The sequence below is a fragment of the Notothenia coriiceps genome, unplaced genomic scaffold, assembly GCF_000735185.1.
Source record: "Notothenia coriiceps isolate Sejong01 unplaced genomic scaffold, NC01 NC01_scaffold00025745, whole genome shotgun sequence".
Lineage (NCBI taxonomy): Eukaryota > Metazoa > Chordata > Actinopteri > Perciformes > Nototheniidae > Notothenia > Notothenia coriiceps.
Window position 1 is genome coordinate 1,602 of NW_011358446.1, and position 14,545 is coordinate 16,146.

At 40.9% G+C, this 14,545-nt stretch overlaps 2 protein-coding genes across 2 annotated transcripts; one reads left to right on the forward strand and one right to left on the reverse strand.

Annotated features, from left to right (window-relative positions):
* Positions 1-598: 598 nt before the first annotated feature.
* LOC104956271 (uncharacterized) lies at positions 599-6,329 on the forward strand. The gene is given in 6 exon segments (XM_010783745.1): positions 599-653; positions 1,009-1,062; positions 1,234-1,780; positions 1,783-1,883; positions 1,979-2,041; positions 2,482-6,329. Coding segments are annotated over 6 exon segments (4,143 nt in total). The 5' UTR covers positions 599-634; the 3' UTR covers positions 5,841-6,329.
* A 5,553-nt stretch (positions 6,330-11,882) lies between these two features.
* On the reverse strand, positions 11,883-14,182 carry LOC104956270 (golgin subfamily A member 6-like protein 22). The gene has a single exon (XM_010783744.1). It carries the CDS (start codon positions 14,045-14,047, stop codon positions 12,242-12,244), a length of 1,806 nt encoding a protein of 601 aa, XP_010782046.1. The 5' UTR covers positions 14,048-14,182; the 3' UTR covers positions 11,883-12,241.
* Between the last annotated feature and the right edge of the window lie 363 nt (positions 14,183-14,545).

A 14,545-nucleotide genomic window follows, 5' to 3' on the forward strand; every position in this document is an offset into this window, starting at 1 on the left:
CACATACTCAGTTCTGCTGCTCATCCCACAAATAAATTGCAATGTATTATGTGCAGCAATGTTATCAACATTATTATATAAGTGTTTATTGTAGTTTTTTATTTATTTTTTAAAGCGTTTTATTGTTTTATGTAAATAATAATAATCTTAATTTCATAAGAAATATAAAGATGAAGCAACCCAGTACTGCCTTTTTTCAACACACAAAAGCCAACATCAAAGACTGGTTTTTTATATATATATTGTTACAACCCAGCTCTAACAAAAAGCTGGGAGTCGAGACGAGGGGTATGCAAAATATAACAATTATTTATTAATAGCAATACCAAAATAGACAGCCGCGGCGCGAGGCTCACATGGGGAGTGTGCGAGAAGAAGGAGAGCGCCCTCCTGAAACTCGATGGGCTGTCTTTGAGCCGGCCACCCCCGGCCCAGGTGTAGCTCATCAGCAAATAATCACCCGACAGCACTCGAACCTGCCAGAACAGAACCCCTAGTTGTGTGGAGGGGTCATCACAATACATACAGTCAGTGAAAATTGAAATTAAGCGATTTTCCGTCAGATTATCTAAAATGTAATTCTTCTTCCTTTAGCTTCTCGTGCTCAGGAAAGCTGTTTCCAGAAGAGCGCAGTATGGCGACTGCAGAATCAGGTGGGTGCAGTCATATATGTCTACTCTGGATAAAACACTGTCTCTGTCCTTGAATATGCGTGAGTGGTGTCACAAAAAATATGATTCTTTAATTATCATGATTAATCACAAGTTTAAAATGCTAGTATTGACTTGTATTTTTGGAGCAGATAAAACAAAAACAAGTGTGGTGTTTTAATAAAGAAATACAGCTGCTTGGCTGTCCTAGGGTCACTCCGGATTTCTTCTCTTTTTTGTTCATGTTGTATTCTGGTAGGATTCCCATGTGTCTGTTTCCTATCTGGTTCAATGTTGTAGACTACTGTACTGTCTATTTTAAATTACATGTAATTAATACAATTGTTTCCAATAACAGATAAACCACCTCCTCTAAAGCGCACTCATAGCTATGAGTTGCTGCCCCCTGACAGTAAGTAAAACTGAACTGTGGTATTCTGCTATTAAGAACACCTGAGTGTTCAGTATTTTGTTGGTCAAATCTGCTGTAATGACAAAACCCCTTTAAATCCCGTTAAACGGCAATCAAACTATACATAAATACATGAAAATCTGCATGTATCTAACTCTTTGTATTTCACAGTGTCTGAGCTGAGGGTTGTACTGCTGGGGAACAGCTGGTGTGAGAGGAGTTCAGTGGGGAACATCATACTAAGAGGGACTGAGTTCAACACTGAGGAAGAACCAGGCTACTGTCTGAGAGTCAGTGGAGAGCTGGATGGGAAAAATGTAGTTGTGATCAACACCCCAGATCTGCTGCACGCCGACATCTCTGAACGGACACTGACAGAACATGTGAACGTCTGTGTGAGGCTCTCTGATCCTGGACCTCATGTGTTCTTGCTGGTTCTACAGCCTGAACACTTCACTGAGGAACACAAACAGAGACTCTGCAGAGTCCTGGGACTCTTCAGTGATCAGTCATTTAATCATTCACTGATGCTCATAGCACCACCCAGAGAGGAGGGTTCAGGTTTAATGGAACAATACATGGGACAACCCCCATTACAAGACATGATCAGGAGATGTAGATACAGATACTTGAAGCTGGAGAACCTTCAACATCCAGAGCTGTTAACACGCTTGGGTCAAACTGTCAAAAGGAGAACTATGGAGAGTATGTGAGCTGTGATGTGTTCGAGGACACCACGTCTTCCTTACCGGTTGATCATCGAAGTCAAAAACCAAAGGGAACAACGTTTCCTCGTATCACAGAAGCTGTTCTAGATGCTGGTAGGTGAAGGACAATGACAACTCTGTAATTCAAATCATGATACATGATTAAATTAGAACATTAAGCTGCAAAATAATGATGTCCTCTTTTACAGGGCTGCGTGGTGCTGAACCAATCACTTCACCATTGTTACAAGGGTCGACCACTGTGACTAATTGTAAGTAAATGTATTGTTAAAGAAATACTCTCATAATGTCAGTGCTTATCATTGGTTGCATCTTTTCTCCAGTATTAACCTAAATGCATTCCACAACTGGATAAATGCACTAAATCAATTTCAACCAATGTAACTCTCCCAAAAAAGGAAGTTGTTTTTCTACTCTCATATCATCTACAGTAGTTACAGTGATATATAAAAATTCCATTACAATGTTTAGAAAAAAAACATTTATATTCCCTGTCAATAAAATAAAAACAGAAAAGGTCATTTATATCATCAAGATAAAATCTGTGAGCTGTTTCGTACCGTGTTTTATTTAGCAATTTCATAAATGGTTAATACACAAAATTACTGGAGAATATTTTGTGTGAGCACAGTGTAATGATTTCATTCTGTATGAGTTCATGTTATTTAATTGTTCTTCTGTTATATTACAGCATCTGCATTCAGGATTGTGCTATTGGGAAAAAGTGAGGACAAACAAAAAAAGATCAGTTACTTTATCACAGAGGGAAAAGATCTTTGCATCCAAAAGTTTTTCTCCATCACACACTGTGTGACAAACCATGGAGAGTGGAAGGGAAAACAGGTGGAAGTAGTGAAAACTACACACATGTTCACTATATCAGAGGAGTTAGTGAGAAGAGAGGTGAAGAGCTGTGTGAGTCTTTGTTCTCCTGGACCCAATGTCCTGCTGCTGTTAGTGAATCCTTCAGATTTCACTGATGAGAACAGACAAAGACTGAAGTTCATCCTGAGTCTGTTTGGTCCAGAAGCTTTTAAACACTCAATGGTCATCATAACCCACAATGACAGTAAGACTGAAATAGTGGATCAGCTGCTTGAAGACTGTGGAGGAAGACTCTACAACATGGTTGAAAACAACCGTGACTCATTGATGGATAAGATTGAGAAGATAGTTCATGAAAACAAAGAAACGTTTCTCACCTTCACTGAAGACATCAAACCAGCTTTAAACCTGGTTCTGTGTGGGAGGAGAGGAGCAGGGAAGACTTCAGCAGCCAAAGCCATTTTAGGTCAGACAGAGTTTCCTTCAGTCTCCAACTCCTCAGAGTGTGTTAAACATCAGGGAGAGGTGTGTGGACGCCGGGTTTCCCTGGTGGAGCTGCCTGCTTTGTGTGGAACACCTCAGGAGGAAGTGATGGAGGAATCATTCAGGTGTGTCTCCCTCTGTGATCCTGAGGGCGTCCATGCCTTCATCCTGGTCCTACCTGTGGGTCCCCTCACTGATGAAGACAAGGGAGAGTTAGAGATCATCCAGAACACATTCAGCCCTCGAGTCAACGACTTCACCTTGATTCTGTCCACTGTGGAGTCAGATCCTACAGCTCCAGCTGTTATTAACTTTCTAAAGGAGAACAAGGACATCCAGGAGCTCCGTCAGAGCTGTGGAGGAAGATATGTTGTTCTCAACATCAAGGGCCAGCAGCAGATCCCAGAGCTGTTGAATACTGTGGGGGAGACCAGCATGGAAGGATCCAGGTGCTTCACAATGAAGATGTTCACCAAGGCTCAGATGAAGAAGGTGGTAGAACTTAAAGCTGAACTGCAGGACGTTAAAAAGAAAAGTGAGATGGGAGATGTTGATGAAAGTCAGAACAGAGAGTGTCTCAGGATGGTGCTGATTGGGAAGACTGGCAGTGGGAAGAGTGCAACTGGAAACACCATTTTGGGAAGAGAACATTTTACATCGGCTCCAAGCACAGAGTCAGTGACCCAGTTTTGCGAAAAAGCAGCAGGAGAGGTTGGTGGAAGACCTGTTGCCGTGGTGGACACCCCCGGCTTGTTTGACACGACACTGTCCAAAGAGGCTGTTCAAGAGGAGCTTGTTAAATGCATCAGCATGATGTCTCCTGGACCTCATGTGTTCTTACTGGTGCTGTCGATCGGCCGATTTACACAAGAGGAAAAAGACTCAGTGGAACTGATCAAGAAATATTTTGGCAAGAAATCTGGAGATTTCATCATCATTATTTTCACCAAAGGAGATGATCTTAAAAACACACCAATCCAGACCTACATAGAAAAGTCTGGTGGCTTTTTGAAGAAACTGATCATTGACTGTGGAGGGAGATACCAGGTCTTCAATAACAACAATGAAACGGACCGCATGCAAGTCAGAGAGCTGATGGAGAAGTCCAACAAAATGCTGAAGGAAAATGGCGGCAGCTGTTACACATCAGAGATGTTCCAAGAAGCCGAGGCCGCCATACAGAAGGAAGTGGAGAAGATCCTGAAGGAGAAGGAAGAAGAGATGCAGAGACAGAGGGAGGAGCTGCAAAGAAAACACGAGGAGGAAATGAAAGAAGTGATGAATAGAATGGAAAAGGAGAGAGCTGAGATTGAGCAGAAGAGAGCCAAACAGCTTCAAGAGATGGAGGAAAAAAGGAACAAGGAACGAGAGGAGAGAAGGATGGAAGAGGAACGGAGAATAAAAGAGGACAAGGAGAAGAAAAAGCAGGATGAAATTACAAAAAAGGAATGGGAGGAAAAACTTGAAGGAGAGTTGGAGCAGAGTAAAGAAAAGAAGAGAAAGCAGAAAGAAGACTGGGAGAAGGAGAGAGAAGAATGGTGGAACAAACAACGTCAAGAAAATGAAAAGAGACGACAAGAGGAGCAAACAAGAATTCAGAATTTGCAAGAAGAATACAATCAGGAAAGAGAACAACTTGAAATGAAAAGAAAAGAAGAAATTGAGCAGGAGAGAGCCCAACAACTTAAAGAAATGGAAGAAAAAATCAACAAGGAACGAGAGGAGAGAGGGAGGGAAGAGGAACAGAGGAAAAAAGAGGACATGGAGAAGAAAAGGCAGGAAGAACTGCAACGAAAGGAATGGGAGAAGAAACTTGAAGGAGATTTGGAGCAGAGTAAAGAAGAGATGAGAAAGCAAAAAGAAGACTGGGAGAATGAGAGAGAAGAATGGTGGGAAAAACAACGCCAAGAAAATGAGAAGAGACAACTTGAGGAGCAAACAAGAATGAAAAAGTCGCAAGAAGAATACGAGCAAGAAAGACAAAATAATGAACAAAAGATTAAGAAGGAAATTGAGAAGGAAAGAGCCAAACAACATGAAGAATTTCAGTATAAAATAAACAAGGAAGGGGAGGAGAGAAGAAGAGAAGAAGAACTGAGAAAAAAAGAAGCGATGGAGAAGAAAAGGCAGGAGGACATGAAGCAAAGGGAATTGGAGCAAAAACTTGAAGGAGAGTTAGAGGACAAAAAAGAAGAGATGAGAAAGCAAAAAGAAGACTGGGAGAAGGAGAGAGAAGAATGGTGGGGAAAACAACGTCAAGAAAATGAAAAGAGACGACGAGACGAGCAAACAAGAATTCAGAGGTCGCAAGAAGAATACGATCAGGAAATAGAGAAACATGAACAGAAAAGAAAAGAAGAAGATCTAAAGAGAAGTGAACAGAAGGAGAAGGAGAGACAGGAATTACAGGGAAAATATAAGAAAGAACTGGAGGAGATGAAGAATACATATGAAGAGGAGGCCAGAAAACAAGCTGAAGAATTCAACGAGTTCAAACAGAAATACACCAAGGACTTTACAGCCTTGCTGGAGAAGCACATGGAGGAAATAGAGGACCTGAAGAAAAAGCATAAAATACAAATGGAAGAGAAAGGAGAGAGCCATGGCAAAAGATACGATCTGCTACAAGATCTTAACAGACACAAAGAAAAAAGTCTAAAAGAACAAATACAGCTCATGGAGAGAAAGCAAGAACAAGAAATAAATGAACTAAAACAAAAACACAAGTGTATCATCCTCTGACTTTCCCACTGACTCATGATCATCATGATGTTACTAGATGGAACATCATGTCAACTCATCAAGGTCCAATAGGGACACTAAGAACAAACTACAACACCAACTGAACATTTTTCTTCACCGAAGAGGATTTCTGTAAGTACTCATTAATAACCAATCGCATCGTACTGTTTTCATACAGTTTGTGTTGTTTAGAACGCCACCTTTTTCTTTCTTCTTCTAATTGTTAGGAGGGCTAAAAATGCAAACCATTAAAATTACTTAATTATAGTGCTTTGTAATATATTGTTTTTTATTTTTAAACGTATTGTAACATTGTAAACCTGTAATTCCTTTTCTGTTTTAGAAATGTAACAGTATTCTGATTATGTATTGTTAAGGTTAATGTAAGCCGGGAAATACAGTTATCTTTTTTTCTTTGTATTATGATTACGTAATCCCGGGGGCGTTGCCTGGATCTAGTTACATCGGGGGCTTAGCCCGACAATTGAACGTTAAAATTAATATATATATACCAGTATATATCAATAGAGTATTCAAAGAATACACAATATTACATGTAAATAATTCATTAAAACTCTACCTCCGGTTCACACTCTCTCTCACTTACTCACTCACACAAAATGTGCTCCTGCCACACACACACACACACACACACACACACACACACACACACACACACACACACACACACACACACACACACACACAGGCGTGGCCCGACGACACAGCGGTCCTTCTTTGCTAGGCCGGAGAGAGTCGGTCCCGTCGGCCCCAAGTCATTTACCAGCACAGATTCGGTCGCCAGCAGACTTGTGCCCCTACCGTTTCACCGCGTCCTTGCAGAGGTGTTTGTTTTAGCCCCTAGGAAGGGTGGGGGTCGTTAAGTCGTAGAAGAGGTACTCGACCCTGAATCCCCTACCCTCCGAACGACAGGGTGTCGTGCGGTCTGGCGGGTCCCTCATATTCGTCCAGGGTCTCCCTCCCTTGTCCCCCCGGTCGCTCCCCCCTCCTCCCTGCCTTCGGCCCTCCTCCCTACTCCTGGGACTTAAGAGCTTTTAGGACCGCTGGGAGAGGAATCGTCTATTCGATTAAGAATTCCTCTTCCCGAAATTAGGTGGAGTATAAACGGTACCGCATCCCGGCTAGACGGCTATTTAGATTGGTTGTACCTACTGCACCTCGAGGGGTCGTGGCGGTGGTGCACTTTATACAATATAGTCCAGGTAGCAGATGCCTGGACCGCGGTCCGTTTACACGCGGAGGTGCACACGCTGGTTGCGGCATCGCCGTACAAGGGGTTTTGTAGCGCTAGTCGGTACAAGTGATTCAGTCACATCTCGAAGTGCACCTGCGAGGGCCTCATTTCCTGCAGGGGTAATGAGAATTTTGGAGGTATAAGGGACGAAGAGCACCAAAGGAACGCAGGAGAGGTACGAAGGGACCACCCTCCCTGATTTGTGTCCCTTTGCTACGTTACTCCCTGCGTTCCTAAAGTAAATAGTCTTCACTCTGCGTCGGTCTACCAAACCACGGACTAACGGAACCCAGACCTCAGACACCTCGGGGCAAGTAAACCTTATATTCCTTTACCTTTACATTACCCGTAATACCTTATCTTCAGGGGACTTTATTTATGTACACCGGTAATACTTTATCTTCAGAGACTTTATTTATTTACACATAAATTTACATTGTAGTATATATAATACGGAATAAATAAAGTCTTACATAAAGTATCCGTATATAAATAATACATAAATAAATTACATAAATAAATTAAAACCGAATTTGCCGTAACGTAGTTTATATAGGAGTCTAGTCCACTTCATTTCATGTGGAAATATACTAGCAATATCAATATTTTTGTAATCTCTTATTTACTTTTTGTCCATACTTTATGATATACTGTTCATTTTATTCTTAGTCAAATTTTCCCTCACTAAACATTTTACATAGGTTTTCTTTTAGACAAATGTCAAGACAAAGTATACCCACAACTCTCTACATATGTATCTAGATAATTAAAAGATGAGTGGTTCACGTGGTCTAACTACCGAAAATTGGAGTTATATTTTTAAAATTTTTTTTCGACGGACAACACACTATTTAGCCTACACCTACAAATAGTACTACCTCCCCTCGTATGATCCACGAGTACAAAAGACAACAATGTAAATTAAGTGGGCAAAACCTGAACGACAATTGTGTAACGTGCACATAACCGACTTCCTAACCATTCGAATTATGGAGTAACCACTAATACACTAAATTAGTCTACACTACAAAAGTATTCCTACCTGACGAAAAGAAAATTTTTTAAAAACCGGTTCCGTGAAACTACATTTGTTAATGCTCAGGCAACTTTACACTAACACTACAAGTATTAACGTTCAATTACTATTGAATTACACCCTAAACCGTGTTGACTAGTGGTAAACAAACAAATTTACCGTGAAGTATAGTTTTTCCAACGGACCGGGGACTAAATCTGGTAATTTACTCTTGATATACAACCCGTTGTCGTCTCCGTTTTCGTGTAAAATTACTTTTGTCATACTTACTATTAACTATTCTTGGTCCTTAGTATGATTTATGTAAGCGGTGACGTCACTGTTGTGTTCGTCAGGGTCCGACTCCTAGTAACTTGTCCTTAGGGGTTTGGAAATTCTTGTTCGACGAGTGTCTGTCCCCGCGGGGGAGATCACCGTCGAGTACAGATTGACATCTCGATAAACATTTTCTTTTGTTTCCCTACTGTGTTTGTCAAATTACACGACAGTTTTGGAGGATAAGCAGAAACAAAGGGCGTGTTTAAAGTAAGTTGTGGGAAAGTTTAGACATGTTTAACATAGGATCTGATGCATATGTATTTTTCTGACGTCATTTATCTTTCCGTTATTGTGACTTGTACATAACGCGACAAGGTCCAACTAGGTTATACCCGCCCCTACCCGTGATATTTCACCTTTTACACAGTTTAACAACCACACACACACACACACACAAACACACACACACACACACACAAACACACACGGTCCACCACTAAGTGTACCCCGGTGTATTCCCCTCTTGTGTAGATCTCATATCACACACACACACACCCCCCCCCACAAACAACAAACACACACACACACCACACACAAAATAGACTAGGCCTACCAATGATTAAGGAAAAGAAATCCACCGTGTAGTCAACTGATTTAGTAGGGTTTTAAGTTACTTTCACCACTAGTCGTTACAATATACAAGTTTATTAGATGACACTTCTATAGTATTTCGGAATGACGCTTAGCTTACATTTTGTTTTTTCAATACTTAACTACTTCATCATTTAGCCAGTCTAAAATGGGTTTTCTGTTGTCCTCCCCATTTATCATCGTCACTGACCGGTCTTTGAGGTATAAATTTTTATACCTCCCAAAAGTGAACTGTCAAAGATGATTCTTGTAGTAAATTATATTGTCTTCAAGTACTTGAGACGTTTTATATTTGTCAATAGCATGTTTCTATTTTGATCAAACCTTTTCATTTAAGTTATGTCTGCTGAACACCATGGTGAACGTTCGTTACACCATAAAATTAATATATTTTAGTGTTGTTTGAGTAACAAACGTACCGGGTACTTTTTTTTACTACTCGAGTATGGCTCCCGCAAGTGTAGTGAGGTGGACACCGACCCCTCGAGGGTAACAAGGTACGAGTGGATGTGGTGGGTCACAAGGTCTTCTTATAATGTTGTACTAACTGTTAGGATGTATGTCTATACTACTGACGTTGTGGATGTGATCGTCCTCAATGGATTACGCAGAAATATGTTTACTTCTTGGTCTTCAAGCTGATTTGTCTTTCTCTAATTAGACGTGGTACTCCCAACTAACATGAGAAACTGTTACTCTTTCTTTTTCAATTACGCTTTCGATCAATCGATTGTGGATGCCGATAGTCGTACTTGTATTGTCTAAGTCGTCACATTACCCTAATGTGTCACCCGTCAGCGGACCAGACCCGTACGGCCCCTGACACCGGGCCTAGAGATCTAGTTATTAAAAAGTGTGTATTATCATAAAAAAAATTTACAGTCCTTAGATAAGCAGACAGGTAGTCGTATGCATATCGAGAGGTCCTTATTATACTGTCATGTCATGAAAACCCAGGACAAAACAGTAAGTTCACACACACACCACACACACAACCACACACACACACANGCTGCTGGTAGGTGAAGGACAATGAAAACTCTGTTATTCAAATCATACATGATTCAATTAGAACATTAAGCTGCAAAATAATGATGTCCTCTTTTACAGGGCTGCGTGGTGTTGAATCAATCAATTCACCATTGTTACTCCAAGGGTTGACCACTGTGATTAATTGTAAGTAAATGTATTTTAAAAAAAATACTCTCATAATTTCAGTGCTTATCATGTATTGGTATCATCTTTTCTCCAGTATTAACCGAAACGCATCCCACAACTGGATAAATGCACTAAATCCATTTCAACCAATGTAACTCTCCCAAAATAAGGAAGTTGTTTTTCTAATTTCATATCATCTATAGTTGGTAGTTACAGTGATATATTAAAAATGCCATAACGATGTTGAGGAAAACAACATTTATATTCACTGTCAAGAAAATAAAAACAGAAAAGGTCATTTATAAAATCAAGATAAAATCAGTGTTTCTGTTTCGTGCCATGTTTTATTTAACGTTTTCATTAATGGTTAATCTACAAAATTACTGGAGAATATTTCGTGTAAGCACAGTGTAATGATTTCAGTCTGTATGAGTTAATGTTATTTAATTTTTCTTATGTTATATTACAGCACCTGCATTCAGGATTGTGCTATTGGGAAAAGGTAAGGACAACAAAAATGGAATTGGTTCCTTAATCACAGAGGGCAAAGGTCTTATGTTCCCCATCACACACTCTCTGACAACCAATGGAGAGTGGAAGGGGAAACAGTTGAAAGTAGTGAAAACGAAAGAAATGTTCCATCTATCAGAAGAGTTAGTGAGAACCGAGGTGAAGAGCGTTGTGAGTCTTTGTTCTCCTGGACCCAATGTCCTGCTGCTGATAGTGAAGCCTTCTGATTTCACTGAAGAGAACAGACAAAGACTGAAGTTCATCCTGAGTCTGTTTGGTCCAGAAGCTTTTAAACACTCAATGGTCATCATAACCCACAATGACAGAAAGACTGAAATAAAGCTTCTGGACCAAACAGACTCAGGATGAACTTCAGTCTTTGTCTGTTCNGCGTCATAAAAGTAGCCGACTAAAAACTAACAAAAAACTTTTTTTCCACATCTTTTTTATTTTTCTTCCCTTAAGCGAAATAATTGATTATATAGTTTAAAATTATCATTTGAATAATAATATAAAATATATCTCAGGCACAATGAAATTAAATGAAAATATATAAAAAAATAAAATGTGCAGGCAGAGGAGCTCCGCCTGTCTGCCGCTAGGGGGTGCTGCAGAGCCCTCAGCATCCCCCTTCCCGCACCCCTGCTACAAAGCATTGGCTCTTAGAGCCGTCTCGTTTGCGAACGACACATCACTAATCTCATGGGATTCCGTCATCATTATACAGAAAAAAGGTAACTGTATTTCCCTTACATTAACCTAAACAATACCCAATCAGATTACTGTTACACTTCAAAAAAAAAAGAAGGAATTACTAGCAGGTTTACAATGATACAAAATCATTTTGTATCCTCTGGTCACTGTGGAGGTGGGGGGAGACAGGAGTCCTCTGGACATTGTGGAGATGGTGGGAGACAGGAGTCCTCACTGTGGAGGTGGGGGGAGACAGGAGTCCTCTGGACACTGTGGAGGTGGTGGGAGACAGGAGTCCTCACTGTGGAGGTGGGGGGAGACAGGAGTCCTCTGGACACTGTGGAGGTGGTGGGAGACAGGAGTCCTCTGGACACTGTGGAGGTGGTGGGAGACAGGAGAATGGCAGCCAAGCTGTCCTCCCTGCTGGACAATGTGTCCCACCTCCTCCAGGACACCCTGTCCTCACTGTGCAGCTCCTTCAGAGACAGGCTGCTGCACCCCCGCTGTCTCACTGAGAGATACCGCAGGTCCTTCCTTCCTGCAGCGGTCAAGACTCTACACCCTCCACGGCCCCTGGTAGACGGCCACACCCCCAAATATTGTAACTCCCCTGTTGTTAAATACTACTTATTTGCAATACATATATTGAGCGTAAATAGCATTGCAATATAAACGTCCACCTTTAATACTTTCCCCTGGCTGCTATCTCAAACCTGTACTGGTACTGGATGTGTATTGCATATTTTGAAGCTTGTGTAATTTCTACTTTTATTTTAAATATTTTGTTATGTATGCTTCTCAGTTATATTAAGCTATCGTTGGCTCTTTACTGACTTAAGGTCAGAGGATTAAACACTTGTTCTTGTATTTTTGTTTTAGATCCTTTAATTCTTGTTCGTGCTTTTTCTTCATGTCTTCTGATTTTTCTTTTTCTTTGTGTTTTGAGAGGTTTTGCAACAGCTTGTAATCTTTGTCATGGCTCTTTCCTGTCTCTTGAGTTTGTCTTTCATGCTCTTTCTTCATGTCCTCTATTTCCTCCATGTGCTTCTCCACCAAGGCGGCAAAGTCCTTGGAGTATTCCTCTCTGAACTCGTTGAATTCTTCAGCTTGTTTTCTTGCCTCCTCTTCATATTTCTTCTTCATCTCCACCAGTTCTTTCTTATATTTTCCCTCCAACTCTTGTCTCTCCTTCTCCTCCTGTTCTCTTCTCTTTAGATCTTCTTCTTTTCTTTTGTTTTCATGTTTTTCTCTTTCCTGCTCGTATTCATCTTGCAACTTCTGAAGTCTTGTATGCTCCTCTCGTCGTCTCTTTTCATTTTCTTGACTTTGTTCTTCCCACCATTCTTCTCTCTTCTTCTCCCAGTCTTCTTTTTGCTTTTTCATCTTTTCTTTACTCTGCTCCAACTCTCCTTCTAGTTTTTCCTCCCATTCCTTTCGTTTCATTTCTTCATTCATTTTCTTCTCCTTGTCCTTTTTCTTTCTCTGTTCCTCTTCCCTTCCTCTCTGCTCTTTTTCCTTGTTGATTTGTTCCTCCATTTCTTTAAGCTGTTTTTCTCTCTCCTGCTGAATTGTATCTCTCTCGTGTTCCATTCTTCTCTTCACTTCTTCCACTTCCTCCTCGTGTTTTCTTTTCAGCTCCTCCCTCTCTCTCTGCATCTCTTCTTCCTTCTCCTTCAGGATCTTCTCCACTTTCTTCTGTATGGCGGCCTCGGCCTCTTGGAACATCTCTGAGGTGTAGCAGCTGCCCCCATTTTCCTTCAGCATTTTGTAGGACTTCACCATCAGCTCTCTGACCTGCATGTGGTCTTTGACATGGTTATTGAAGACCTGGTATCTCCCTCCACAGTCATTTATCAGTTTTTTCAAAGAGTCATCACTGTCTTTTACGTAACTCTCGATTGGTGTATTTTTCAGATCATCTCCTCTGGTGAAAATAATGATGATGAAATCTCCGGATTTCTTTCCAAACCATTTCTTGATCAGTTCCACAGAGTCTTCTTCTTCTGGTGTAAATCGGCCTATCGGCAGCACCAGTAGGAACACATGAGGTCCAGGAGACAACATGCTGATGCATTTAACAAGCTCCTCTTGAACAGCCTCGTTGGACAGTGTCCTGTCAAACAAACCGGGGGTGTCCAGCACAGCGACAGGACGTCCATCAATCTTTCCTGTTGCTTTCTCGCAACATTTGGTCACTGACTTTGAGCTGGCATTGGATGTAAAATGTTCTTTTCCCAAAATAGTGTTTCCAGTTGCACTCTTCCCATTGCCAGTCTTCCCAATCAGCACCATCCTGAGACACTCTCTGTTCTGTCTTTCATCATGATCTCCCATCTCCCTTTTCTTTTGAACATCCTGCAGTTCAGCTTGAAGTCTTTTGTTAGTTTTATCTAACTCTACCACCATCGTCATCTGAGCCTCGATGAACATGTCCTTTGTGAAGCACACGGATCCTCCGACTCTCGTCTCTTCAACAGCATCCAACAGCTCTGGGATCTGCTGCTGGTCCTTGATGTTGAGTACAACATGTCTTCCTCCACATCTCTGAGAGAGCTTCTGGATGTCCTTGTTCTCCTTTAGAAAGTTAACAACATCATCAGCTGAAGGATCTGACTCCACAGTGAACAGAATCAAGGTGAAGTCCATGACTCTAGAGCTGAATGTGTTCTGGATGGTCTCTAACTCTCCCTTGTCTTCATCAGTGAGGGGATCCACAGGTAGGACCAGGATGAAGGCATGGACACCCTCAGGATCACAGAGGGAGACACACCTGAATGATTCCTTCATCNATCAATTATTTCGCTTAAGGGAAGAAAAATAAAAAAGATGTGGAAAAAAAGTTTTTTGTTAGTTTTTAGTCGGCTACTTTTATGACGCACAACACAAGTGACAAGTATCTCGGAATTCTTTCTCACTAAAAACGCTAAATCTGCTAAAAAGATTGAAATAGAAGATGCAGGGTGTAAGAAATTAAAATCAATGTTTAATGACGTAATTTAGTTTAAACATACTGTAAGCTTAAAACTGTTTTATTCTGAAAATATTTCATTTCCTGTTAGCATTGGTTTGTGGCTAACGTTGTTGCTAAATGAATACATTTTATTTTGAAAAGCTTTATTGAAAGGCGTCTCCGTTGTTACAATC